At 38.9% G+C, this 27,963-nt stretch overlaps 1 protein-coding gene across 1 annotated transcript in view; it reads right to left on the bottom strand.

Annotated features, from left to right (window-relative positions):
- Positions 1–27,963, bottom strand: part of SH3RF1 (SH3 domain containing ring finger 1) — a 176,716-nt gene that overhangs the window by 32,701 nt on the left and 116,052 nt on the right. The window contains exons 5-6 of the mRNA XM_050791728.1: positions 9,576–9,878; positions 3,257–3,367 (exon numbers count right to left, since the gene is read on the bottom strand). Of these exons, the coding sequence (XP_050647685.1) occupies positions 3,257–3,367; positions 9,576–9,878 (414 nt within the window). The remainder of the gene's footprint in view (positions 1–3,256; positions 3,368–9,575; positions 9,879–27,963) is intronic.

The raw sequence follows: 27,963 nt of genomic DNA, 5'->3' as shown, positions 1-27,963 counted from the left end.
CTTTCTATGTTGCCCATGCTGGTCTCAAATTCCTGGCCTAAAGTGATCCTCCTGCCTCAGGCTCCCAAAGTGCTGGGATTATAGGCATGGGCCTTCACACCCAGACTAAAATTTTAAAATCTGGAGTGCAATCTGTTTATAAATTGGCCATGAGTGGCATTTACCTTTATCAACCTGACTACCTTATAATACCCTGCAGCTAAACACCTCTTGGCTGGTCTAGAGGATCGGGGATTATTCATCACTTGTTTTAAAAGTCCTTCTGCCATTATGCAGAAGACACGAGACTAAGATCTTCAACCTCCTCCCCTACAAAGAGATTTTTAAAAAATAACTACTATTAATAGTTTGATGTCTGAATCAGATACACGTAATACTAGTATTGTTCATAATGTTGGATATTTAAAATTTTAACTGTTACATGTGTGAAATGTATGGGACAATGTTTATAACTTTATTCTTCATAAAAGATTTAAAAATTTCAATTCATGAAAAAAAGCATTAGAAATAATTTTTATTTTTTTATTCTACTGTGGCATTTATTACCTATAAATCTACACCAAGAAAAGCCTGCCTTCTTTTCCACCAAGCTGTGTGCCATTGCTGTGATAGTACTCACAGTCTTCGGAACCATTTCAAATTTTAAATAGAATGCTTGACACAATTAATATAAGATGGAGAGGGCGCATGCTACTGAGATTTTCCACTTAAACCTGACATATTAAATCTAAAACATTTCTGCCAACCTTCCAGGGACTCTGAGATCTAGACATCTCCTGGGATGACAGACAGGTTTGTTTATAATTAGTTTTTCATTAAATGAAATTGGCACAGTAGACATATTGTTTAATCAACCTTCCTCTTGCTTAACATGAAGGTTTTCTTATATAATCCTAAAATAAAATGGTTGAATGTAAATTAATTTTTGTACATCCATGCTCTCTTGTGACCTGTCTGATTGATTTGCCCCAGAGTGAGTCTCCAGCTAAGAGCAACTGGCCATTTACTACGTTGTATAATTTTCAGCCCACAAGGGCTAAAATTCAGCCAGCCTTATGTCTTTTCTCACTCCAGGCTGAATATCCCTTATGTAAATGCTTGTGACCAGAAGTGATTTGGATTTTGAATTTTTTTAGATTTTAAAGTATTTACTTCACCAGTTAAGCATCCCAAATCCAAAAATCTGAAATCCGAAATGCTCCAATGAACCCTTCCTTTGAGCTGCATGTTTGCGCTCAAAATGTTTCAGATTTTGGAGCATTTTGGATTTCAGATTTGAGACACTTAACCTATAACTAAATTTTCTATTATCTGAAAAGTAAGTCTTTTTTTTTTTCCCTTAAGAAATCAAGTTAGAATTTTACTATGCAAGGCAGTCATCTGGAAATGAAAACATCAACTCATTGTGTACATGGACCGTGAGTGGGAAGGAGAGGAGAGAGTCTACCCTGGAGATGAGAGGTCATGATGGTTAAGAAACTTGGCTCTGGTCAAATATCCAGGGCTAATAGAATCTCAGGGAAACCACATTTCACTAAAAGTTAACTGAAATTCATCTTGTCCCCAGATGAATCCAGGCATCTTTTCCTTTGCCAAGCAGTTGTACTATCAAGAAAGTTATAATTGTTCAGGAAACATTAAAAACAAAAATAAAGAAACAAACAAAAAACACCTTTAACCTCTAGCTACAACATTATTAACTTCCATTTAAATACAAGAACATGCTTAAATCCAAAAAGTTTTCAAAAGCCTAAGTCAAGCTAGGTAATAACTCTACATTTATTTATATCCCACCTTGTTTCTAAATCAGTTTTCAATTATTTATAGATGTATCAAGACAAAATAAATAAGAAATAGGAAAAACAAGGCAAATGGAAAATGAGAACAATAAAACTAGCCGGAGCCAACATTTTGACTAATTATGTTGTGGAGTCCTTGCTGGAGGGGCTACAAATCTGGCTCTAAGCACTCTAGCAGAGGGAAATAAAATCTTTACAACATGTATAAAATCCACAACCCAAAAACAAACCAGCTGCCTAGAAGCCTCCCTATTCCTGGTACAGACAGCAAAGAAAATTGTAACAAAGTGAACCAGGCCCAACTTGCCACAGCCCTCAACAGAGGCCAAAAAGGAGATCAGTAATGGTCATCCCTTTCGATGATCTAACTCTGTGAAGTAGATACTTATTTTACAGCTAGGGATACTGAGGCTTAAAGAGGCAGAGCACCTTTTTCATGGTCATGTAACAAATAAATGGCGGAGCTGGGCTTCAAACCCTGTTTCACCGCAGGCCTGTACCCCCATCATCGGGACACACCGATGGTGTTCTCTGCAACAGCACAACTTATGACTGTCGGCAGGCAGGGTGATGCAATGGTCTACGTACTAGGGCAATCTAATTTAATGACCTTTCCTATCGTAATTCAACTCAACACTGGAGCAAATAGAAAATATAAGCCAAAGTTGTGGCTTAGATGAGAGATGTCTCACGACTGCTAGTTCCTTGCTTAACAATTTTAGGAAACAAGGTCTTAAACAACAGTCTTTCTCTACTACCAAAGGCTGCATTTGCCTCTTGTTTTCCTTTTAATTTTCTTTCCAGAGTGACCCTCTTCTTTGTATCTGTATGTCCTGGCTACCCTAATTCTCCCTATTATTTTCCCATTTGGATGTTTTTAAGCAATTAGCCGTTTAGACTCTATCTGTAGGAGGTTATGTTTTCAGAAGGGAAATCAACGTAATCTAAGGGAGGCTTCCAAGACTGCAGGTGCCTTTAGGTAGCCACAGCTACAGACAATGTGGCTACAAGACAAGAAATTAAAGAATGAATCCTTAATGTAGAGATTTGGTATCTATCTGTCATGTGACTCAAAATAAACCATTCACCTTCAGGACCTGTTTCCTTAGTATTTCCATAAATATGTCTTTATAAGAAATAAGCAGGATCTAGAAACTCAAAAGAAATAAAGGTTAAGCTTTAGAAAATCAGGTTGAACTTTAATGAAAATTAAATGTATTTTTGGGTTCTTCTAACAGGTTCAGGCTACTGATCCTCCTTGTTAAAAATTTTGCAGGATGCAGGCAAGGGACTTTCTAATGTTTTGTTAAGATTAACAGAGATAATAGATGAAAGATAGAGACCCACCTCACCTAACAAGTAGGAACATACACTGCAGGTGTTAGGAGGTGGAGTGTGCCAGATTAACATCACTAAGTACCTAAAAGAGAAACAAAAATGGGAGAAACTATACTCACTCCAAGGGCAGCTTGGTAGGGAACATCTGATGGGAAAGTAAACGAGGGGCCAGTTGTCACTGGGCTGCTTGGGGGTGGGGTCACAATTAACCCGGTGGTACTTATATGAACCTGCCGAGAAAAGAAAAGTTTATTAAAAAGAAGACTATGTTTGATACAACAGAATATACTGGCTAAACCTTAGAAAGGCAAGTCACAGTTAAAAAAAAAAAAAATCTGTACTTTCTGTTATATGGGGAAGGTAGAATCCCTTTTAGCTTGCTCAACCCAAATTTACCAGTTACCTAATCTGAACCAGGCCTTTTACTAGATGCTGGGGAGTGATGTGATAAATACTGGTCACAACAGTGTCTTACCTACAGAATTCAACTGCCGTTGGCTTTCACGATAACACATTGCCTCAGTTTTTATGCCACCATGAATCAAATTGGCCTTCCAATGGTCAGCCTGATGCTCAGCCAGCCTCCTAACAATTTCCCTGAAGAGCCTGTTAAAGTGAGGAGTGGCTGAACACTCACCTGTCTATCAATACGTTAAATCTACGTGCAATTCTTCAGGTATTTTGCTATTTTCAGGATCACTTTTCATGACTTCTACCGTTTGGTGAGGATGCATAATTAAAATGCAGCTGCCTAGACATGCTTAGAGCGGGTAATCACTTATAAAATCTTTAAAGGAACAATGTCAAGCCAAATTAGTTGTTTTCAAAGGTGTCTTATCCATGGTACAACCCAAGATTAATTTACTAGAAAGAAATTGAGTTATTTAGGTCATTTCATTGCCTGTGTTAAGTCACTCGATCAATTTCACTCAGGTTGCATAGCAGGTCCAACTGCAGAATGCAGTGGTGTTTCTAGAAGCTACAGAAGTAGGGGGATGGGTTCCCGCACAAATGGGAGTGTTTTCTCCCTCCAGTGTGAATAGAAGCAATGTGACTGGCTGGTACTTGCTTCCCTAAGGAAACAATAACCCACCCAAAATGCTAGGTTTTATAACAAAAATGTAATCCCAAACACAGTTTTCTCAGTTCCCATACATTAAGAAAAAGATTATCAGGACAAACAAAAGCTCTGAGATTAGTTCCCAAAGGACCTAATGGAAACTTTCAGTTTCCCATGGGGGTAGGTCCTACCAAAGCCAGGGATAATCAGTATCACGGCATGTAATTTATTTTCACAAATATATCTATGCTATACATGACTCTGCAATCTTTTAAAATTCATCTGTGTCTATTAGTCTATATATTGATTGAACCTAAAGTTTGAAACTAAGTAGATCCAGGAGGTGGCACTAATAAGACTTTCTCCCCAAACCCTCAGTTTCCTTCTTTTCTTCTTCTCCTTATTTTTTGTGTATACAGGGTCTCACTATGTTAAGCAGGATGGTCTTGAACTCCAAACTCTCATTTTCTATTTTTCCTGTGAACCAAAGTCTATCTCCAACCTATTTCTAATGGGAAGCACACTGGTTTTCCCTTCTAGGATAAAGCCAAATGACCTTTTGCTATTGTATCCAATAACTCTGTATACACACTCCAAGGACATTTGCAAATTGGCACCACACATAAGAGGTCACCTTTCTTCTAAGATACAATGAAGCTCACTTCAAAGTGGACATGAGGCAGGAGAATAGGGTGTGTGACGGCAGGGAACCTAAGGCTGCTTCACACTGACTTCCCATAACTAAACTGAAAAGAAAACCCTAACTTTCCATGCCTAAGTAACAAATGGACCAAACGCTACTTTGCAAACCTTTTCTGAACTGTGGATGGGAAATTGAAAGTACCTTTGACTGGTTGCTTTTTGTAACCAATCAGCCATTTGCATAGGAGTGTAACCTTGTAACTTCACTTCAGCCTCTGATTGGTTGCTGTCCTCAACCACTGATTGCGGGCCAAGTCTCCATTTGGATAGAAGTGCAACTCTGTTAACTTCACTTTAGCCTCTGATTGGTTGCTTTCCCCAACTACTGATTGTGGGCCACCACTTCATTTACATGTGGTGAATACCAAGTGGCCAATGGAAAACCTCTAGGGAGTATTTGGGCCTGAGAAGCTTCTGTATCCAGGGCCCTTGAGCAGCTGCTCGGGCCGCTCCCACACTGGCGTGTACTTTCATTTTTAACAAATCTCTGCTTTTGTTGCTTCATTCTTTCCTTGTTTTGTGTGTTTTGTCCAATTCTTTGTTCCAAACGCCAAGTACATGGACACCCTCCACTGGTAACAGACATTATTATCAAGGAACCCCTTGGAGCAGAAAAAAAACTTACCAAAATACATATACCCTATACATATCTGAGAAATATATTATTGATTGATGTTTCTCTACAAGCCCAGAGTGGGAGACAGAATAATTAGCTGTTAATGACCTTATGGTTTTGGGATAAGTCCCTTCATGTCTCTAGACCCCTGTGAGCAGCTGGAACAGAGGTAACCTAAGGTCTCTGCCATCACAGGCACTTCGGGGAAGCACTGACATGCAGAATCCTGCAAGTACCCCTTCAATAGAGGGCTTTCCTAGCACTGCAGTAAAGGAAGAGACAAAGTCACCAAAGAATGACTAAACGCAGAAGGACAAGAAGTAGAAGCAAACCAGTGAAGGGTGAGCATGTCTAGAATAAATGCCCTGAGTAGGGACAACCTGAGTTTCTGCTGGGCTTACCCTTTCCTCATGGAACTGCAAAACTTAGTTGTCTCCTCTACAAGAAAGGCTAAGTAAGGGAGGGAAGAGTTGGGGTAAGCAAAAAGGAGTTTGGGGTGAGGGCTTCTTGCTTTCCCTGAGGCACTGAACACAAAGATGCCATAGAAACACTGAATATTATGAATCACTCCTCTGGAGGCCAAAAAATATGCTAAGTGTGGTCAGAGGAGAAGACAAAACATCTTGGCTGCTTGCACCATCATGTGCTTTTACACATCTCAGTCACGGACACTCATGAACATCTATCTGATCTGGCAACCCACCTGGAAAGCACTGCCTATAAGTAAGCTTCCAATTTATGTATTTGAAAGTTCAGCCATCACTCAATAGTCACTAAATACAATAGCAAGCAAGCCCTTTGGCTCCCTTCTTGTCCCTTTCACCTTCCTGCTGCCAGCAATTTGGACGTGACAGTGACATCTCTAATTGCCATACAGAAACAAAGGCCTAAGGACCCACTCACATGGTGTACACATGAGCTGGAAGGTGCCGAGGTCCCTGATAACTCTGTGGTGCTATCACGCCAGCACCCAAATGCCTGTATCTAGATCTCAATGGGATGAGATAAAAATGAATACTAACATTTTTAAGCCCCTTACTTTCAATTTTCTAATATACCCAACCAAATTTAATCCTAACTATACTAAAAAATTGCAAAAACTAGCCAGGTGTGGTGGCACACACCTTTAATCTCAGCTACTCGGGAGGCCGAGGCAGGAGAATCGCTTGAAACTGGGAGGCAAAGGTTGCAGTGAGCCAAGATTGTGCCATTGTACTCCAGCCTGGGTGACAACAGCCAAACTCCATCTCAAAAAAAGAAAAAAAAAGAGGCCGTGTGCGGTGGCTCACGCCGGTAATCCCAGCACTTTGGGAGGCCGAGGTAGGTGGACCACCTGAAGTCAGGAGTTCAAGACCAGCCTGGCCAACATGGTGAAACCCCATCTCTACTAAAAATATAAAAACTAGCCGGGTGTGGTGGTGGTGCCTGTAATCCCAGCTCCTCGGGAGGCTGAGGCAGGAGAATTGCTTGAATCCAGGAGATGGAGGTTGCAGTGAGCAGACACAGTGCCACTGCACTCTAGCCTTGGTGACAAAGTGAGACTCCATCTCAAAAAAAAAAAAAAAGGAAAGGAAAGGAAATTGCAGGCAAAGGTTAACATGTATAAGGAAAAGGAAGACAGCAATCAGGTCAATAGCAGGGGACAGATTCAGCAATGGGCCTCAGTGAAATCTACAGCCAGGCCCTGTGCTGGGCAGGGGAAAACGAGAGTCCTGTTTTAAACGGTCTTACATGAGCCATTTCCCCATATGCACTGATCTCCATGATTGGAAGAGTTTTTGCACGTCACAAATGCTACACATGCTCAATGCTCTATTGGGGACTGGGGTTCCCTCCAATGTACACAATGCCCTAGATAAGTAGTGTTTTCTATAAACCATGGCTGGAGAAACCAGGCAGCACTTCAAACACCTCCCAGCCTCTTCTAGAAATAACTTCTCCCTGAGGCAACACTCTGCCACTGAAAACAGACCGAACTGGAATATGGAAGGAGGGGTGGAATGGTTGAAGGGGAAACTTCCAACGGAACACAGAAAGAGCCTTGTTTCCTAAGCTACTTGAACCAAAACAAAAATAGCTCTACTTTTATAGTCTTCGTTCCCAGCTCTGGTGTGGTACCGTCAGGCATGTTCACACCTGAATGCTGAGCTCTCTGCAAAAGATGAACATGCTCAGTCTATCTTCTTTTCTCTTTTCATTTTCTCTAATGCCAAAAGATTATTGTCCACTCTTTTAAAGCTAGTCCCATTCTGAGCTGTCACTATTCTTAGCAGAAGCTTGTCTTTTATTTCAAGACAACATCATTGTGCAAATGTTGCTAGGTCCCAAGATAAAAAGCACAGAATCAAAATGATTCAATTTTATTTTAGTGAGTGGCCATCTTCACTAGCTCCCTCCTTCAGAACCTTACTCAAAAACCTTTAGTTCTGAACCTTTCCGGATTAACCTCACTTTGCCCTTCCTACTCTGATCTATGCTCCATGTCTATTTCTCACACGGGTATGATTAGTTACATGTAAAACGACATGGTTCCCCTCTCTACCCATTTTTCAAGTGACTCATTCATCCAACAAATACATGTTGAGTGCTTTCTGTATGTCTGCCATTTAGAATATAATCAGTGTATAAAACAAAGACCCTTGCCTTCACCGCACTCATGTTCTAGTTGTGTCTGTCTTTATTTCTCAGTAAAAGTTTCATGGCCCTACCACCTAAAAACGCCTCAAAACAACAATCCCACCATCCCATTCAGAAAGTGAATGCATTTAACTTGAAACACACAGTAGAAATCTAAAGGAGCAGGGTCAAATAAATGAGGCTGAGGCTGTGGCTCATACTTGTAATCCCAGCACGTTGGGAGGTCCGGGTAGGATGTTCACTTGAGGCCAAGAGTTTGTTACCAGCCTGGGCAACACAGTGAGACCCCATCTCTATTAAAAACAAACAAGCATGAGGCTGAGAAAAAAATGGCAAGGGATATCAAAAACTGTATTTTACATTTTCATTCTGTGGTCCAAAACAGGCACTTACTAGAATGTAAACTTTTTAAGGACCAGAACTGTGTATTTCTTTCTTTTTCTTTAAGGGGACATAATTTCATTTTAATGTTTAAAGAAAAAAAAAAAACACACCATAGTTTTATGATGGAGTAGAATGTAAAATCTGCATGAATTTTCAAGATGAAACATGAGACTTGAAAGAAACTTCTTCTGCTTGTGACAGGCAGCTTTGAACTAGGTTCTCTGACCTTTAAGTTGAGGAAAATACAGCCATCACCTAGGTGGATAATGACAGCAGCCCTGTGGCTTGGGCAGGGTTATAATTAGGCCCTTTTTGTAGTGCAGAATTAAAGCCTAACACAACAAATTGCTATATTTTATATACCATGGTATACACAGTGCCTAGAAGGGTCCAATAGTAAAGTGCTCAATAAATGTTTGCCAAATGAATTAATGAATGCCCCGTCATCCCGTGTATTCTTATAAACCTAAGAATAATGCATGGCTATTTTTTACATACCAGTCCAAAGTTGTAATGAACTAATGAGCTTAAAAAATGTGAGGTCGATTTCTAATTTAAATTAAATGCTTCTTTCTGTCCTTGCTCTTTTTTCTCTATAATTCTGGGAAGCCTAAATATTAAGTTAAGTTACATAGATACAAGTAACTACAAACGTTACAAGTTTGGACCATGGCATCTTAAATCTGGGTGGAGATGAAGTTTTAGTTGGCAAGATCTCCCAAAAAAGTACTGTGAGAAAGTTCTCTAAGGCTGAGTGCTTGCTTGGTGAAACTGGTAAGTATTATTTAACTCATCTTGTAAGTTCTGATCTTCCCTTTGAAAATGATGGAGTAGTTAGTTCTGGGTTGATACACTCAAGTTAGCTTTGCCTTCTCCATTTTTCCACCTACAAAATGAAGACAGGTTTTGCTTCCCAAAAAAGCTACTATCTTCAGAAGTTCAAAATAAGTAATGTTTGTCAGCTAGTGAACAAACATGTTTGTGAGTTGATCCTTTTGTGGGTGAGCTCTTTTTATATAACCCTTGTTTGAGGATTTACCTGAGAAGGGGCACTGCAGGAGAGGCCAGACAGCTCGCTGATCCGTGCAGCAGCAGTGGGGTTGCTGGAGCTGATGAGGACAGGGGGGCTGATCTCCATGGAGTGGCGGTTCTGGGATGCCTGGGAGGACTTGTTGGCCATAGTGAGGGAAGTGAAGGAGTGCCGCTTTTTGGTGTTCTTCTTGGTGTCGGAGTGCTTTGGGGCAGTGCTGCTCTGGGCTGCCGCCGAGGAACATTCTCCAGCATCAACTCCTGGCACAGGAGGCTTATCCCATTCTATCAGCTGCTTAGCAGCCGAGTTAAACTGCAAAAGCAACCAACAAACCAACCCAAGAAGTTAAACAATTCCCAAGAATTCCCTGAGGTTTATTTTCAACATGATTTCACCCAAAATTTAAAGTCACTACTTTAAAGTTTGCCTATACAGTGTTTGTTTTTCCCATGTGAGGTATCTTTTCTCTCAATATTGGGACTTCATCGTATCTATATCACAGGTAGATATTAAATCAAGAATAAACAATTCCACCGCAAGACTGAAAGAGTAAAAGACAATTTTATTAAGAATTTCCATAATGTCTGATTTTAAAACTTGCCAATAACAAATGAAAATTTATTTCAGCTCACTGTGAAATTTTCAGAAGAGCAATCAAAGAGGTGTATTTGTCTGACTGAACACCCTGTTGCATAATAATGGTTGGGTATTTGCTCAAAGCACAACTGAACAACGAAGGGGCAACTTTTGGGTTTGGTAAAAATGAGCAAGAAGACAAAGAATAAAACCATTCCAAATGAACTCATGTACCTCCATGTATATTCACCTCCTGCCTTTCTTTCTGTATTCTGGGAGAACATCACAAAAATCTGGCAGAAATTCTTAACATGTTTTTTTGTTACATCATTGTATCAGCTATCATCCTATGTGCACACACTTTAAACCATAACAGGGTAAGACATGAAATTCAAGTCCTGTTGGCAAGCTAACTTCATCTATCTGAAAAGCCCCAGTGTAAATTAAGAGTACCAGGGGTCAAAATCTGTGCACTCCACTGATATTATCAGCAAGAAAGGAAAGAACACAAGCCTTTTGTTTTCCCTAGGGCAAAATAAAACATTTCCGGAGAGCTTCAAGGACAATAAGCAGCATATAACTTACCTAGATAGTACAGTAATGGGAAACATAGCTTAATCTCTCAAAAAAAAAATTGAGATGCACAATAATAAACTTTTAAAAGGTAACTTAAATATAATATTAAGGAAAACAGTGATTTTTTTCATCTCAGCATTACACATTGGGCACTTCACAAATGTCTTTATATAAAATAACATCATGTCCTATTTGTCCCATCTAAATTGTTCAGGCTATGTCTTCTCATTCTGTTGATAAGGCCACCCTACTACAAGAATGGAAACCCTGTCAGTCAATATTTTATGAAATGAACTTGCTTTGGAACAACTGGTTCCTCACAAAGCTGTGTTAGTTGGAGATCAGCAGTCACTGCTTCTATAGATGATTGCAAATTGACTGACATTTTGTTCCTAAGCCTCCTTGGGGACTCAAATTCAGGTGGCTTGTCTAATCTATAATTAGTAAGATAAATCTTTATCAAACATGACCATATCTCTTCTTCAGACTTTAAGAAGTTTCTCCACGATAATCTTTCGGAAACAATAGGCAGTAATGCCAGAATAACACCTGTCGATGCCTGAAGCACCAATGGTGGGAGAAAGGATCATAAAGACTTCTTGTGGTGTGTGTTCAGGGATGAAAATGAGGTGCCAGTAAAGGGTGGCCCTATTAAAAGCATTTTCATGGCAACTGGCCAGGAGATCCAGAATTTACAAATCCCTTATTGGTCTAGCTATCCCACCTTGAGAATAAAAAGCCCAAATGAAGCAAAGTAAAGTTTTATACTATGGTGGGGGTGGCCCAAACCTCACTGTAGAGCTCTAATAAACTGCAATGAACCATGGACGGGTAGGGTCCTCTTTCCTGCACAGGCTGGGTGTAAGGAGCCTGGAAACAAAGCAGATTGAAAAGCTACTTCATCTCCTCCATCCCAAACACAACACCCTCATGAAATGAAAGGCCAGCGCACCTGGCAATGCTGGAGAAAAAGGAGCCAGAGAATGTCTTCTTCAACCAGACGTTTATTTAGACACCTAGAAACAAATCTTTGAAGGCACAAACCTAATCAGTGTGCTGGAATCTGACTGATCAACTCAGCACTCCTGTACCAGTGAGTAAGAAGTAGGGGAGGGAGTTAAGAAGACTTTCTTCTCATTGAGGCCAAAAATATGAATAGAGGAAACTATCACATCTATTTCATATGTTTAGATTAATTCTGGGGTCAAACAATAGGCTCCATTAGTGGTGCCTGCTTTGAAAGGTTCTGAAAAATTACTATAATCTCGTCATGGTCATACTTGGCTGGCCAAGTGTCAGTTATAGAGTCAACGTTGTGTTAGTATTTCAGGTTTCCATATGCTGTGCTCTGGTATAAACATCTGAGGATTAAAATATTGTTCCCGATATTTCCTGCTGCTTTCTCAACAGAACAATACTGGGTGCTTCCTTTGTGTCTTTCTTCATATCATATATCCTCCATTAAAATAAATACACACTGAGCATCTATTTGGTGGGGGGATTGGGGGGAAAGGTCTCACTCTGTTGCCCTGGCTGAAGTACAGTGGCACATTCATTGCTCAGTGCAGCCTTGAACTCCTGGGCTCGAGCGATCCTCTTGTCTCAACCTCCTGAGTAGCTGGGACTATAGGTATGTAACACCACACCCAGCTAATTTTAATAGCGATGAGGTCTCATTATGATGTCTAGCTGGTGTCGAACTTCTGGGCTCAAGCGATCCTCCCGTCTCAACCTCTCAAAGTGCTGGGATTACAGGCGTGAGCCACTATGACTGGACTCTGAGCACCAATTATGTGCTGAATAATGTGCTTGGTGCTAAAGATCTACAAATGCAGAGAAATGGTCTCTGCCCTCAAGGAGCTTACAAACAGGCATAAAAGTAACACAGTGCTTTCCATAATTTCTTATGTCTAGCTACTTTTGCTCAACAATATGCTTTTTGAGATTTATCCATATTGCTCCATGAGTCAGCAGTTCTCTCTTTTAAATTGCTGTGTAATATTCTATTGTGTAAATATACTATAATTTATCTATCCGTTCTACTGCTGATTAACACGTGGGTTTTCTTTCCTCCTTTCCTGCCTTCCTTCCTTCCAATAGACGGTGGCTAGTAAGAACAATGCTGCTGTGAATAATCTAGTATGTGTCTTCTGGTGGACATAAGCTCCCATCTAGATATTGGGTACACGTCCAGGAGTAGAACTGCTGGACCGCAGGGTTGGATGCTTAGAAACATTTATGCAGAAGCATGTGTATGCAGGTAGACACACCCTGGAGCGGTATAACAAGCCAACTGGCAAGTAGAAGACCACAGTTCTAGTCCTAGCACAGCCATTACCTAACTTTGGGGCCTTAAGGGAGCCATTTTACCTCTATTGTTCACAGCTTCCTCATCTATAAAGTAAGTTGGAGCAAATGATTTTTAGGTCTCTTTTAGCTCTCCACATGTATAATGCATAATCTCACTTTAAATGGACAAGTTTCATTTTTCTATTTCATTTCTATTCCTCTAAATAGCCTAGCATATTTTTTCTGCATTTGATTTTTATGCGTGGACAGTAATATTTGTTAGCAAGATGTTGTCATACTTTAAAATTACTTGAGATTTCTTCTGAAGCTGCATATATTAGTATTAAAAAACACTGCTCCTTGCTTCCTGTATCGGTTCCAGAGAAAATCATTAAAGGCTATTTGGTAGAGGCATTAAGTAAATCAGGCAGAAACATAAAGCAGCTTTTGCTGTAAGTATAACAACCTTTGGTAACAACAGGAAACCAAGAATCTGATAGCTTTTAATAGAATTTTGATAAAATTCATGTATGAATGTTTGAGCTCAGTAGTGTGAGCTTTCTGTGACATTTATCTAACCATGACCTTTAATGTTAGGAGTGCACTCATCACCTGCAAAATAAATTTGTATACTAAAATACCTTATTCCAAGCATTTGGTAAGTAGCTTTGATAAGACTTAGGTTGGATATAAGGTAAACTTCAGTATACTGGAGATAAAAGCAGGGACTCTAAAATATTTATTACTCTTAAAATTCTTATGCCTCTTTTTGGAGAAAAGTCTAAAATGTAGAAAGAATGCGTTTTTGAGAGTTATCAGAAGCATAAATAAATATGAGATGATATAGTGACAAAAATAATATCAATAATAACAACAAGGCAGGTTAAGAAATATTAAACTTTTTTGTGTATAGTTGCCCTCTTTGCTAGAGAGAATATAGTCTTTTTTTAAAAGGCGGGACTTAAAATTTTTTAAAGAGAAAAAATTTTTTAATGAGAACTAGTTGAATAGTTACTATTTTATAGGAAGCTTTACAGATGAATCAGTCTGTAGCTTCTGAGCACTACAGGATACAAACAGTAGATCTGAGAAGTAATTATTTTAATTCACAACCCACTACAGCAAGCTTGTCCAACCCACGGTCCTCTACATGTAGCCCAACACAAATTTGTAAACTTTCTTAAAACATTATGAGATTTTTTTGAGGTTTTGTTTTTTCTTTTCTTTTCTTTTCTTCTTTAAAGCTCATCAGCTATCAATAGTGTTAGTGTATTTTATGTGTGGCCCAGGACAATTCTTCTTCTTCCAGTGTGACCCAGGGAAGCCAAAAGATTGGACACCCCTGGTATAGAACATTATGAAGTAAAAAGTAAAAGGCCTCAGCCAGTTCCCCACATCTGTCTCTTCCCAACCTGCTTCCCAGATGGATTTCCATTTAACAATTTAAAACATATCCTTCATTTTCTATGTAGATGTTGTTATACATGTATCTACTTTATTGATTTTTAACACAAATAAAACCAAGCAATCCATTCTATTCTCTAATGAAACAATATTTCATGAACATCTTTGCATATCAATAGGGACAGGTTGATAGCATGGTATTCCATTTTATAGAGAAGTTGCCATTTACTATGTCTTGGCAGGCTTGTACAAGCATATCCACAGGGTAAACTCCTAAAAGTGGAATTTGCTAGATCAAAGTGTAAGCTTAAAAATCATTTTTTTGAAGTAACAAGGTGTATTATATTGTTTTAACTTGCATTTCTATTTATTAATGAGATTAAGCATCTATTTTCTTTTTTTAGGATTTGCTTATTTCCATATTCTATCCATATGGATTGTTAGCATTTTTCTTATGGACTGATATAAACACTTTTTTTTTTTTTTCTTTTTGAGACAGGGTCTCCCTCTGTCATCCAGGCTGGAGTGCAGTAGCACAATCTCAGCTCAGGGCAACCTCTGCCTCCCGGGTTCAAGCGATTCTCCTGCCTCAGCCTCCTGAGTAGCGGGTATTACAGGCAAGTGCCACCAAGACCCGGTTAATTTTTGTTTTTTTTTTTTTGAGATGGAGTCTCGCTCTGTTGCCCAGGCTGGAGTGCAGTGGCGTGATCTCAGTTCACTGCAGGCTCTGCCTCCCGGGTTCATGCCATTCTTCCGCCTCAGCCTCCTGAGTAGCTGGGACTACAGGTGCCCACCACCACACCTGGCTAATTTTGTTTTTGTATTTTTTTAGTAGAGATGGGGTTTCACTGGGTAAACCAGGATGATCTCAATCTCCTGACCTCGTGATCCACCTGCCTTGGCCTTCCAAAGTGCTGGGATTACAGGTGTGAGCCACCGTGCCTGGCCTAATTTTTGTATTTTTTTTAGTAGAGAAGGGGTTTCACCATATTGGTCAGGCTGGTCTCGAACTTCTGACCTCAGATGACCCACCTGCCTCGGCCTCCCACAGTGCTGGGATTACAGGCATGAGTGATTGCGCCTCGCCATAAATAAACTTTCTATATTATGTAAAGTGCTCTTTAACTTATGTGTATATATGTGTGTATATATTTATGTCTATTAAATTTAAAATGTTGTTCTAATTTTTTTTAACTTCATGGGTTTGTTATAGATAAGTTTTTATTTTATGTGTCAAAATTATCTGTTTTTTTCCACTATTGCATCCTGATTTAACATCATGCTTTAAAAACCTTTTAATTCCACAATTGTTTTAAATAAGAAACCTACATTTTTTCCTAGTTTTAAATGTTTCCTTCTTTTCATTCTTTTTACATCTCCGTCTGTGAACCATATGCCCATCTGGTTTTGCATAAAGAATAAGGTCGGGAAAGCACTTAGCACTTTGTTTTTCCACATGACTCAGCAGTTGTCCTATCATCATTTAAATAACAGTCCATCTTTTCCTCTCTGGTTTGAAATGCCATGTTTTAAATGTAGCACTTCAACATTCTACTGCATCACTGAGTCCAGTGTTCCTTCCCCAGATAAGTCACTCACTTTGAAGAAAATCAGTGAATGAATGAAATGCTATGGAATGGAAATTCATGCCCATTTACATCCTCTCGGCAGACATGAAAATATTTTGCCTCACATTAGAGTCCTTTGCAAAATGCTCCATAATGGCAATGAGAAACTGGTATTCCCATTTGTCTCCTATTCTCCCTACAATTTAGGTAACAAGGTTTTTGTTTTTGGATGACCTAAATATAAAAGGAAGCTCAGTCTTCATTTATAATACAAAACTTACCCACAGAAGAGGAGTTACTAAGAGACTGAAGGGATTACTCAAGAGTCTTTTAAAATTGATATGAAAGCCTCCCTCAGGTAACAGCTCCATTAAGGTCTCTGTAAATATTTGTTGAATGAATAAAAACGTTTGTCTCTTAGAACTATCAAGGGAGGGAAGTGCTGCCTCTAGCCCAACACTATGCAACTGAAATATAATATAAGCCACCCTTGGAATTTAGATTTTTTGATAGTCACATTTTAAAAGACAGAAAGAAATAAGTAAAACTCATTTTAATAATATATTTTATTTAGCCCAGTATATCTACACTATGATCACTTCAACATGTAATCCATGTAAAAAAGTACTGAGATCGTTACATTCTTTTTCTGTACTATGTCTCTGAAACCCGGTGTGAACTGAGTGCTTCCATCCCACTCAGTTTGGATGAGTCTCGCTGCAAGTTGCTCCACAGCGGCATGTGCACTGGATAGCACAGCTCTAGACTCTCCACAGCTCCTGCACGGAAAGAAGCTGCAACACAGGGTGGCTGTGCTCCCGAGGCTCATTAAGCACAAAGTATTTGCTGAACAGAGAAAAGAAGACTGAAATGACTCCCCTGATCCCCTATGGCCCACATTTCTGAAGCCTCCTGGGTCCTGAAGCAGTGCATTGGTAGCAACTACAAGGGTTACTCATTTAAGCAGTAGGACAGGGAGGAACACGGACTCCTAATACAAGCCTCGCTACATCCTGCCAAGGGAAAAGGATTTTCAGAGTTAACTACCTGGCTCCACTAGGTTAGGAAGGTGAAACATCAGTTACGTAGCTCTTCACTTATTTTCATTATCTTCACTTTTGTTGGCCCTATCTGTTAGAAACAAAATAAACTAGAATTTTCTTGTTCAGTTTCTGATTTTGAAATGTAAGGTATAAAAAGAGGGTGCATGTCATTAAAAGCCTAAAAAGAATTTTAGCTTAGGTAGCTGAAAAAGGGACTGTCAGAGAAAACCACAGGAAAAGCTCTGAACTTCACACCGAAAGGTTTAGGTTAGAGTTAGGTCTTTGTCCTCATTGGTTCAGTAACCTTGGGTGGACCATATAAATTCCACGGTTTTGGTTTCTCTAGCTGTATAAAACGGGAAGGTAACATCAATTTTACAGGTAGAAACGAGCATGGGTTAAAGTGCTCTGTAACATGTGCAGTGCTATATGAACATGAGTTACTCTTACTACTCAGAGTCCCAGCTTGCCATTAACTTGCTTTGTTGCCTTGGGCAAGTCATTTGATCTTGGGTATGCCTCCCATTTCTCATTCGTAACATGAAGCAGGACTTAATGATCTGTAAAATTTTATGCCTAGGTGAAGTACAAATACCTATTCTCAACCCAAACAAAAATATCCCATTCAAAATATTCAATAGGCAAAGACCTCTGTGCTGGGAATAGGGTCCTCAGGTATTCACTGACCAGAATCAAACCTAATGGAGGCTTTTACTCACCCAAATGTTTTTTGAGTGACTATTAAAAGCCAGGCACAGTACTAAATGAGAGAAACAGAGACAACATCTTTTCTGACTCATGATAAAAGAAGACCTAAGAAACAGCACGATGGATTAAGGATAGGAGGCGCAAATTCACATGTCTGCCTAGTTTGGGCAGTTGAAGTCAATGAATGAAGAAGGCCAGACAGAGACCAACAGAGAATGGCAGGCACACGATAATGAACTATGGTCAACTGGGGAGTGTATGCTTTCTTTCAATGGACAACTGTTTGGCAGGGTCAACTGATTTTTTTTTTTTTTCTTTTAAGGAAAGCTGGAAATTAGGCTTATGTAAAACCTCCTGAGTTTACATCTTAACAAGTAATTTTTAAAAACCACTCTAAGTCAAGCATAAAAGTCATGGAGATCATACTAGTTGGTGATCTCTGATGTAGGGAAGAAATAATAGAGAAGAAAATAGTAGGGGTAACAGGAAAAGCAAAAGGCCCTCAGAATTTCAGAATCTACAAGAAAGAAGACCTTGAAAAGTTTCCCAGGCCAACCATCCAACCAATGCCCCAGAAATGAAAAAAGCAAAGAGTTTTGGAGAGATTAAGAATGGTGTACTCAACCCAGCAATTTCACTACTGGGTATATACCCAAAGGTAAAGAAATCGTTTTATTAAAAAGACACCTGTACTTGTATGTTTACTGCAGCACTATTCACAATAGCAAAGTCATGAAATCAACCTGAGTGTCCATCAACGGTCTATTGGATAAAGAAAATGTGGTATATATGCACCACAGGATATTACACAGCCATAAAAAAGAGAGAAATAATGTCTTTTGTAGCATCATGGATGGAGCTGGAGGTCATTATACTAAGTGAAATCACTCAGAAACAGAAAATCAAATACTGCATTTTCCCACTTATAACTGGACATAAAGATGGAAATAATAGACACTGAGGACTCCAAAAGTGGGAGGATGAGAGGGGGTGACGGTTGAAAATTTACCTATTGGGTACAATGGTCACCATGTGAGTGATAGGTACATTAAAAGCCCAAACCTCACCAATATGCATGTAATGCCAATGTAACAAACCAGCACATGTACTCCCTGAATCTGAATAAAAATACAGATTTTTAAAAATTTTCTTTTTTGAGATCAAGTCTCACTCTGTGGCCCAGGCTGGAGTATAGTGGCGCGATCTCGGCTTGCTGCAGCTCCGCCTCCCAGGTTCAAGCGATTCTCCTGTCTCAGCCTCCTGAGTAGCTGGGATTACAGGCGCGTGTACCACGCCCAGATAATTTTTGTATTTTTAGTAGAGACGGGGTTTCACCATGTTGGTCAGGCTGGTCTCAAACTCCTGACCTTGTGATCTGCCCGCCTTAGCCTCCCAAAGTGCTGGGATTACAGGTGTGAGCCACTGCGCTCGGCCTAAAAAATATATTTTTTGAAAAGAATGGTGGTAGATGTTATTGAGAGGACAAAATGACAAAAACAAGAGCCAAGAAAAGTCAGTTCATAGCAAACAGGAGGAAAATTTCAGAGACTGGAGGGACCAGAGGCTAACACTAACTTCAGGGAGTGAGAAAGCAGAGGCGGAGAGCAGGGATAAGCGATTCTCTTGAGAAGGTTAGCAGAAGTAAGAAGAGGTAGAATCATAATTTGAGGGGAGCGTAGTCAAGGAATAGGTTTTTAGGGAGAGTAAAAGCTGATCGTTTTCCGGTGTTAAAGGATAGCCAGGGGAAAGGGAATAACTGACATGCAAAACAGTAAAGATATAAAAGATGTGACCAAGTTCCTGGAAGACAAAAGGCCTGGGCAGAGAAGACAGCAACCGCAAAGGAAGAAAACACCTTCCCAACGGTGAACAGTGAATGTGCATACAAATTTAAAAGTTCAACCCTGAAAATTACGTATAAAGTGGTACAAATACCTATTACTTCTGGAGCAACAGATGTACAGTCTATTCATGGTGCTGGGGAGAGAGACCAATGGATAATTTTTAAATTGGTCTTAGTTCACTTCACTATGTTTACTGGATCTGACAATACATGCAGTTTTATATATATATGCTTCTTTCTATTACATATTTGTTCACTGAATGCACACCATAAATCAGAAATGTCTGTTAGCCAAAAGTATCATTCCAATGACAAATTTTATTTTCTACAACCTGATTACCAGATGTAGGGATACTATAAAAGAAATACACATGTATCTCAGGAGGTTATGAACATGGAATTGTCATTAATTCTAAGTGAAAATTTGTCAATGTGAAATGACACACTGACAGAAATTCCACAGTGATGTGTAATCAGTTAATAAATCAGTGAACAAGTATTTCCCCTGTCCTGGATACTTAAAGCACGTGTGGACGTTCATGGGGGGCAGGGTGGGGGAATGGTGATCGCCAAGAGAGAATCTGGGACAGAAAGAGAATACTGTATCAAGGATATTGACCATCAGGACTTCGCACATTCATTTGAGATCTTCCTTCTTCTTAAAATATAGAGGAATTTTTGCCCCACAAATATGTGAAGCCTAATAGGTACATTATCACTAAACTTTATTATAAAAAGCAAGGTTGTTTTATAACACTTAGGAAAAATACTTTCCTAAAACATTCCATTTCATTCTAGAGAAGCCTGTTCCCATTGATGTAATAAAGATGCTCCTGTTCAAGCCATTTTATATGCCACACATGCACACACATGCTGGACCAGTATAGAATATTCATTCAGTCTTTTTTACATGATATAAGACATGACTTAACAATTAATTAAAACAAACCTATTCTGCTTATTAAAGCTTTAGTTACTAGAAAAATTTAGCTTGTATATAACAATAATAAAATATTTAAATGATAAAATAATAAAAAGTTGAAAAGACATTAAAATATCATGGTTTTAATTAGTTTGTGATTTTTCTCATAAATAAAAGGCAACCTCAGATATTTAAAATTGTTGAGTAGTGACTCATTTCTGAAAATTAACCTTTTAGGTAGGAGAAAATGAAATGTTTCATAATTTGTTCTGAAACATTAAAATGCCCTATACACTTTTTAAGTAAAGCTAGATAATAATAGTGATTCTGCCCAACCATTAGGAATGCTAGTTATTGAATGTGCTCTGAGACTAGGGCAGGGCAGAGGTCTAGGGAAGCACTGAACTGCAGAGTGGAGGCCACGATTCCCTTCTCAATTCCTGGCTCTGTGTCCCCCTGAGCAAGACATTTGTCTACAAAATGGTAAAAATAATTAAATTACAGGTTAGCTACTAGAGTGTTTATTAGACAGTCATAAAAACTGATGTTTAGTAGTACTACAATTATATGGAGAGAGGCAAAATCATGTGTGTAATATCATTAAAGCATAAGGAAAAAGAATGGAAGGATATTTACCAAAATTAAACATGATGAGACTCAGGATTATTCATTTCCTTTCCAAACTTTCTGGAATATGATTATATTGTAGAAATAAAATCATTAAAAATATCCTTTACTTAAGATATGGCTCTCAAGAAACACAGGAAAATAATAAATCATCAACAAACCAAATTATACACTTAGCATGTTCCAGGCAAGTAAGAATGGTACAAACGGGGTACTGTAGAAGTTCAAAGCAAGGAGAGGGTTCTTTTTTTTTGGTTCCGTTTCATAGAATTTCTTTTGTTGCATATGTAAATTAGGAAAGAAAGACTTCGTGAGAAATGATAGTATTTATTTGGACCTTGAAGGTGAACTTTCCATACAGACAAAGAAATATCCCTGATGAGCTGCAAAGAGAGCAATTCCAGGGTATGTTTCCCAGGAATGATCAGTAAACTTAGCTAGGGCCCTGGTACATGTAGCAAAATAGGGCCAGGTTAAAGAACTTGGCGATTCTTTAGGGAGTCACTGTGGACCTTAGATGCCATGTGGTGATTAGCCTAGGCCTCTGATTAAGGCTGTTCAGGAAATCTGCATTTTTATGTTCTGTGAAACTACCTAGAGTACTGGAAACTGTCCATTCATGAAGTGAGAACTCCATAAACATTAACCGATCTTTAAAATCTCAGCTCTCTCAATGTTTTCCTGATGGAAAACAAAAAGAAACTCTTAAATTAGAAAGAAGTCTCTGAATAATAGATGGTGCATAAACTACCCTAAATCCTTACCTAACCTAAACAACTCCTTTTTAGATTAAGTCTTTAGCCATATTTATTAAACAGCTGTTCCTGGAGCTCAGAGGGGACCTGCCTTTGCCTTTAGAACTTCAGGAGCCAGTGCTCATTTTTCCTTTTCCTTCTATCGTTGTGGCAGAAGGAAAAGTAATAATTACTTGTATCAAGTGGATAGCATTCAGAAGATACGAAAACCTACACCATGGGACACAGTCTACGGTGCTTAAAAAAAAAAAGCTACTCAAAGGCAGATCCAATGTATTCAGTCAGTCAGAATTACAGATGAAAGTATGGTGCTAAGCAACAGAGTAATTCTTCCTCACTGACTTCTCAACGATGTCTTCAAATTTCACTTACAAAAATTTATTTATTTCAGGTTTGAAAGGGAAATTTGGATGCTAAGCAACATAGTAATTCCCTCTTCCCAACTTCCCCATAATCTCCCTAAATTTCTTTTATAAACATTAACTTTTTAATTTTAAAGGAAAATAATACATCTAAAGGAAAAAAAATATCCAAAAGTATAAATGATGCTATCTTTTTATATAGTTCAATCAACTCTTTGATTATTAGATCAAAGGCTAATAATGTGCCCTTCTGCTATCATTATTCTCAAGAGGAAAGGCTTTTAGTTAAAAAATAAAGTTAGCATTGTTATTCTTAGCTCCTCTAGGGGTCACCTTGGCAACTTCAAACTACGTACCTAAACTTCCACTTCTTATTCTTTGGAACACAGACATTATCTTCCAATTCTCTCACACCCTAGAAGAGGAAGCTAGCACCCCCACCTTTAATGCCACTTGTGCTCCCTGAGCCCTACACATTTGACTTCCCATTGTTGAGGCTGATAACACACTCTATCCATAGCCAGAGAAATGTCTCCCATGATTTGTCTACGGTTGATTCTAGAAGTTGAATATAACTAATACTCCAAATTGTACACTTTAAATATGTGTAGTTTATTGTATGTAACTTATGTCAATAAACTTATTTTAAAAATGAGGATCCTTGACAATAAGGCTATCCTACCACAGCTCAAAGTAAGCCAAAGGAGAAACTGAAAATAGGTGAAAATTCATCTCAGAAAGAATCAGGGAGTCTTTTTTTCTTAACATTTTATTTTTTTAATTGACAAATAAAATTGTATATATTTATCATGCATAAGATGATGTTTTAAAATATGCATACATTGTGGAATGCCTAAATTGAGCTGATTAACATATGTATTACCTCACATAGGTATCATTTTTTGTGGTGAGAACACTTAAAAATCCACTCTCAGCATTTTTCAAGAATACAATAATATACTGTTATTAACTATAGTCACCCTATAGACCTCTTGAACTTACTCCTCCTACATACCTAAAATTTTATATCCTTTGACCTACCCTACCCCCAGGGGGGTCTCTTCTACAAAGCCGGCCCTCCACATGCATCTTAGGGCCCCACCTCCGAGGAATGGAGGACCAACTGCAGTACGCCATTATATGTAAGTGACTTAAGCATCCGCAGATTTGGAAACCATAAGGAATCCTGAAACCAACCCCCTGTGGATACTGAGCGACAACAGTATTTAAGAAATAAATAACCAGTAGAGATTACAAAATCTAATCCATACAGTATCGCTACCATTAATTTGGGAAAATTCTAAACTAGGTACGACCAAATAGCCTAGTTTAAACAAACAAACAAACAAACAAACAAACAAGATAAAAGCTTGCATTAAGGTCACACAGACCAGCTGGTTCTGAAGAATGTAACTTCCTGACATAACACCAAGATAAACCAATGATAAGATATACGCATAGGCAGTGAATGATGGGAGAATTAGCTGAACAATGTAGAAGGAGGCAAAATCTCCAAACATGTTTGTTTTGGGTTTAGAACCTTTCATTATAAAAGTTCATAGGTTGCTCATTCATTCAACCAATATTTATTGAAAGCCTACTACGGGCAGGCGCTGTGCAAAGACCCTGGGGAACTAGCCCTTAGGAGTTTGAATTCTAATGGGGAAATGGAGGGTGAGGAGTCAGCTAGTAACCACCTCAACAAATAACTGGAAATATAGAGAGAAAAAAGTGTTAATAATTTCTAGGGATAATAATAACAAATGGTGATAATAATCACAGCCATCACTGACAGTGCTCTTGCTGGTACCAGGCACTATTCTTAAGTATCACTGGAACTTACTATTTTACAAATGAAGAGCCAGGCCCAAAGTCACTCAGATAATTAGTAGTAGAGTCAAGACTTGAATCCTGGCCATCTGGCTCCAGAGTCCAAGCTTTCTCCCACTATGGCACCAGTATGTGTTTGGGGTAAAGTAAGTAAAGAGGAGGCACTCCCCTAGATGATGTGAGAGAAAGTGTCAGAAGAAGTGACAGCTGACACGAGATCTAAACCAATAAGAAATGCAGTCCTTGTTTCTGGCAGTAACTACGGAGTAAGAACAGTTGTCTATGAGGCCACTCCAACTTCAGGACTTCCGCACATTATCTTTCATCATCTATAGCAGAAGAGCAAGTTGCTAAATAACTTTTTTGGTGTTGAAAAACTGAGTGGGTGATATTTCAAACAAATGAGTAGGAATCAAAATAAAAATAAAATGAGAAACTTAATAAAAATTTATAGTTCACTATAAGCCTACAATACACAATTATGTTTGGGAAGCATCCAAAATTCCATATTCAGCACTTATTTCATTCAAATATTTTGCTTGCTAAGAATCATATCATCCGAACTTGAATGAATGAGTCAGCTCTGAATTAATGGGGTTAAAAATCTTTCTTTCTATTTTATAGAAAACCAGTGTTTTTGAACAAAGAAAGAAGTAGATTAAAAATTTTTATTTTTAAAACTGTACTCAGTTCTTAAAAAATACACCCTTTTATACACATCCTGGCATGGTGTCTTCAAGAACTGCTTTTAACCTTTACTATTTTCCAGCTTACACAAGAGAAGAAAGGGCCTGTCTAAATTAAATAGAACCCATAACCTCTAAGGCTCCACCAAATAGAGGTCTGAAAGAATCTCCAGAGGGGAAGGGTGAATGTGATCAAAGCAAGAGAACCCTTGCCCTTATCTTAAGAGCTCAACAAGGACTCCAAGGCATGGAATCCAGGGCCATTTATATAGCCATTCTTTCCCCACTCACTTCTCCCAACCAGACTCTCCTCCATTCAAGCCTTGAAGAATTCTGTGTTCTACTTTAATAAGCAAAGTGTTTTTGCATTATTAAAAAATTTGGCCAGGCATGGTGGCTCATGCCCATAATATCAGCACTTTGGAAGACAGTGGCAGGAGGATCATATAAGGTCAGGAGTTCGAGACCAGTCTGACCAACATGGTGAAACCCCGTCTCTACTAAAAATACAAAATTAGCCGGGCATGGTGGCACATGCCTATAATTCCAGCTACTTGGGAGGCTGAGGCAGGAGAACTGCCTGAACCCGGAAGGCACAGGTTGCAGTGAGCCAAGATCGTGCCATTGCACTCCAGCCTGGGCAACAAGAGCACAACTCTGTCTCAAAAAAAAAAAAAAAAAAAAAGTAGATTTGTTTCCAAGCCACTATACACCAACCGCTATTTTATCACCTTATTCCAGTGCACGTGGAGATCACAGTCCATAGTTACAGGACGTTGAGAAAGAAAAGGAGAGTTGAGGACAGGAAGGGAGGGCAAACTATTCCAGTAGCATTTCTCACCACCTCAATCCTCTCTTTACCCACCTCCAGTGCTCAGCTCCTTAGAGTTTACCTTCCCTCCTAATTCCACAGCTCCACATCTAAACCTCTGACCCAGAGATTCTACTCCAGGCCCACAATCCTACCCCAAGGCCCATCCCGTGCAGACTTTCTGCCACAGGCGAGTTCTTTGGGCATATCCATTACCTAAGTCGGCCAGCAGGAGTCGAGGGGGAGTTTCAGCTTCTCTCATTACACATGGTAGTTAGGTTCTTTTGTTTGATTATTACCATGCTCTGGTACCCTCTGTGTGATCTGAGCTCTAAACCATGCTCTGGTACCCTCTGCGTGATCTGAGCTCCAAACCACTATGCATAAGACATAGTGGTGTCAGACCCTTGGAGATACATCATCTCATTCAATCTTCTCAAAACTTCTGGGAGATAGTTTTTGGCAGGACTGTACAAAAAAAGCAAAATACCTAACACTGATGGAGACTTAAATGTCTATTTGTAAGATATAAGAGAATTATTTACCAATTTTTGTGATGCAGCCTGTTTTTATACTGGGATTGTCTGGCCCCTGAAGTGGGGCAAATATGAATAGGTTTACAGAGCTAGAGAAAGACCATTACTTAAGAAAAAGCCCCAGTTTTTTATTCCTATAGTTTGCTTTACCACAGCTAAGAATGCCCTGTAAGACAATCGACATTATTGAAATAGTTGAATTTCAGTAGGTTGCGATTGAAATCTGCCTCCACTTTATTCCCCTAAGGGCTACACCAGGTGTCACTAATCCCTAGATGCTCTGCTCCCTACCAGGAAGTTCAATCTGATGGCTTGACATCAAAGAAATGTTCATAGGCTCCTAAAGATAGACAACTTGTTTGCCACATCTCAAACGGCAAGATTCTGGTTCAAGTGAAGAAAATGCTCATTTGAAAGAAAAGAAGCAGAAGAATGAAAATACTTTCCACTTGGGCAGAAGTTTATCTTTCCAACTTAAGTCAGAGTAAATAATCCTAATGAGTCAAGTGACTTGAAGTGACTCTGGATTTGCCATGGGTGGATCTTTTATGCCTATTTGCACAATTCTATACTCGCCCAATAACAAAAATATAGTAATCCCTTTTCATGTATCACAAACCAAGTATCAGCATGTAATATTGATAATAGCTAACAAGTAAAGACAGGTTTTTATTATTAATCCTGTGCTTACCCATGCTCTTCAGTGTAACTATTCAAATACTTGGAAGTGCTTGTAGTTTTCCATGATCCACAGTTAGAATATATTCATAATGTACAGGAAGGACTGCCTGTGAGTTAAGGGTTGTTTGGTTTTTTTCTGTTACTTGCTTTCAAAGGAGGAAAAAATATTTCAATAAACAGGAACATCTGAAGGGTATGGATAAAATTCAAGACTCATACATGGTTTGAATTACTTTCCCATGGCTATACGGTAGTCAAATTGATTTTTTATGAAAACGTTGGCAATCTCACTCTCTGTAGAGGAAACTGAGTGCTGGCTACAATGATACAGCTTGTCATTTTAGTTTTCATGCCAAAACAAATGCCTCAGATAAAAAGATTGCAAAATAAGTGACAGTGGTTTTTCATTTTTACATGCTTAAGATACGTGCTTTGATATTTTAAACAACCGGATTACTTTCAATTCCGCAAACAATCTTGTGCTCTCTCTTACTTTTTGGCTTTTGCACATGCTGGTCTCCCTGTCTGGATGTTCTGCCATAAAATATACCTTTTCCATTTCTCTTGGTTAACCCCTATTTATCCATCACACAGATATCTACTAAGACCTTACTTCTTACCAGAAGCCTTCCATGGACTCAACTAACCTTGAATGGTTTGTCTGGGCCATGCTACATTCTTTGAAAATGCCTTCGATTTTATTTTCAGCAAGAAATTCTTATTCCCAAGGGACATTTAGTTTATGATATATGATATAATGAAAGTTTACTATGAATTGTAACTCCTTTGTTTATGTTCTGCTTGTATTATTCTTAAAGTAATACAGTTATGTGACTACACATACTCTCTAAAAAGACTTTACTATGTCAAGCTTGGCTACAAGCTTTCCAAGCAAAGCTGATTTAAAAAGGGAAAGGGGGCTAAGTAGTTGCTGGGATGGGATGGAGGAAGATTCATTGACTTATTTAACAAATGTTTACTGAAGCCCGACTTTGCAAATCACTATTCCGGTTCTGCTGATGCTGCAAGTAACCAAAGAAGTAAGTAAAAAATAAACAAATACACTTCTCTCCATCTTACTTAAGAACTTTATCAGCTTTCTACTCCCACCAAAGCCAGCAAATGGAATAAACAGGAAATAGTGTAGGTGACTGACAATAAGCATACAGTGACATTTAAC

The sequence above is a fragment of the Macaca thibetana genome, chromosome 5 (genome assembly GCF_024542745.1).
Source record: "Macaca thibetana thibetana isolate TM-01 chromosome 5, ASM2454274v1, whole genome shotgun sequence".
NCBI classification, from domain to species: Eukaryota; Metazoa; Chordata; class Mammalia; order Primates; family Cercopithecidae; genus Macaca; species Macaca thibetana.
The sequence above is the reverse complement of the archived record's forward strand: the minus strand, read 5'-3'. Positions and strand labels throughout refer to the sequence as shown.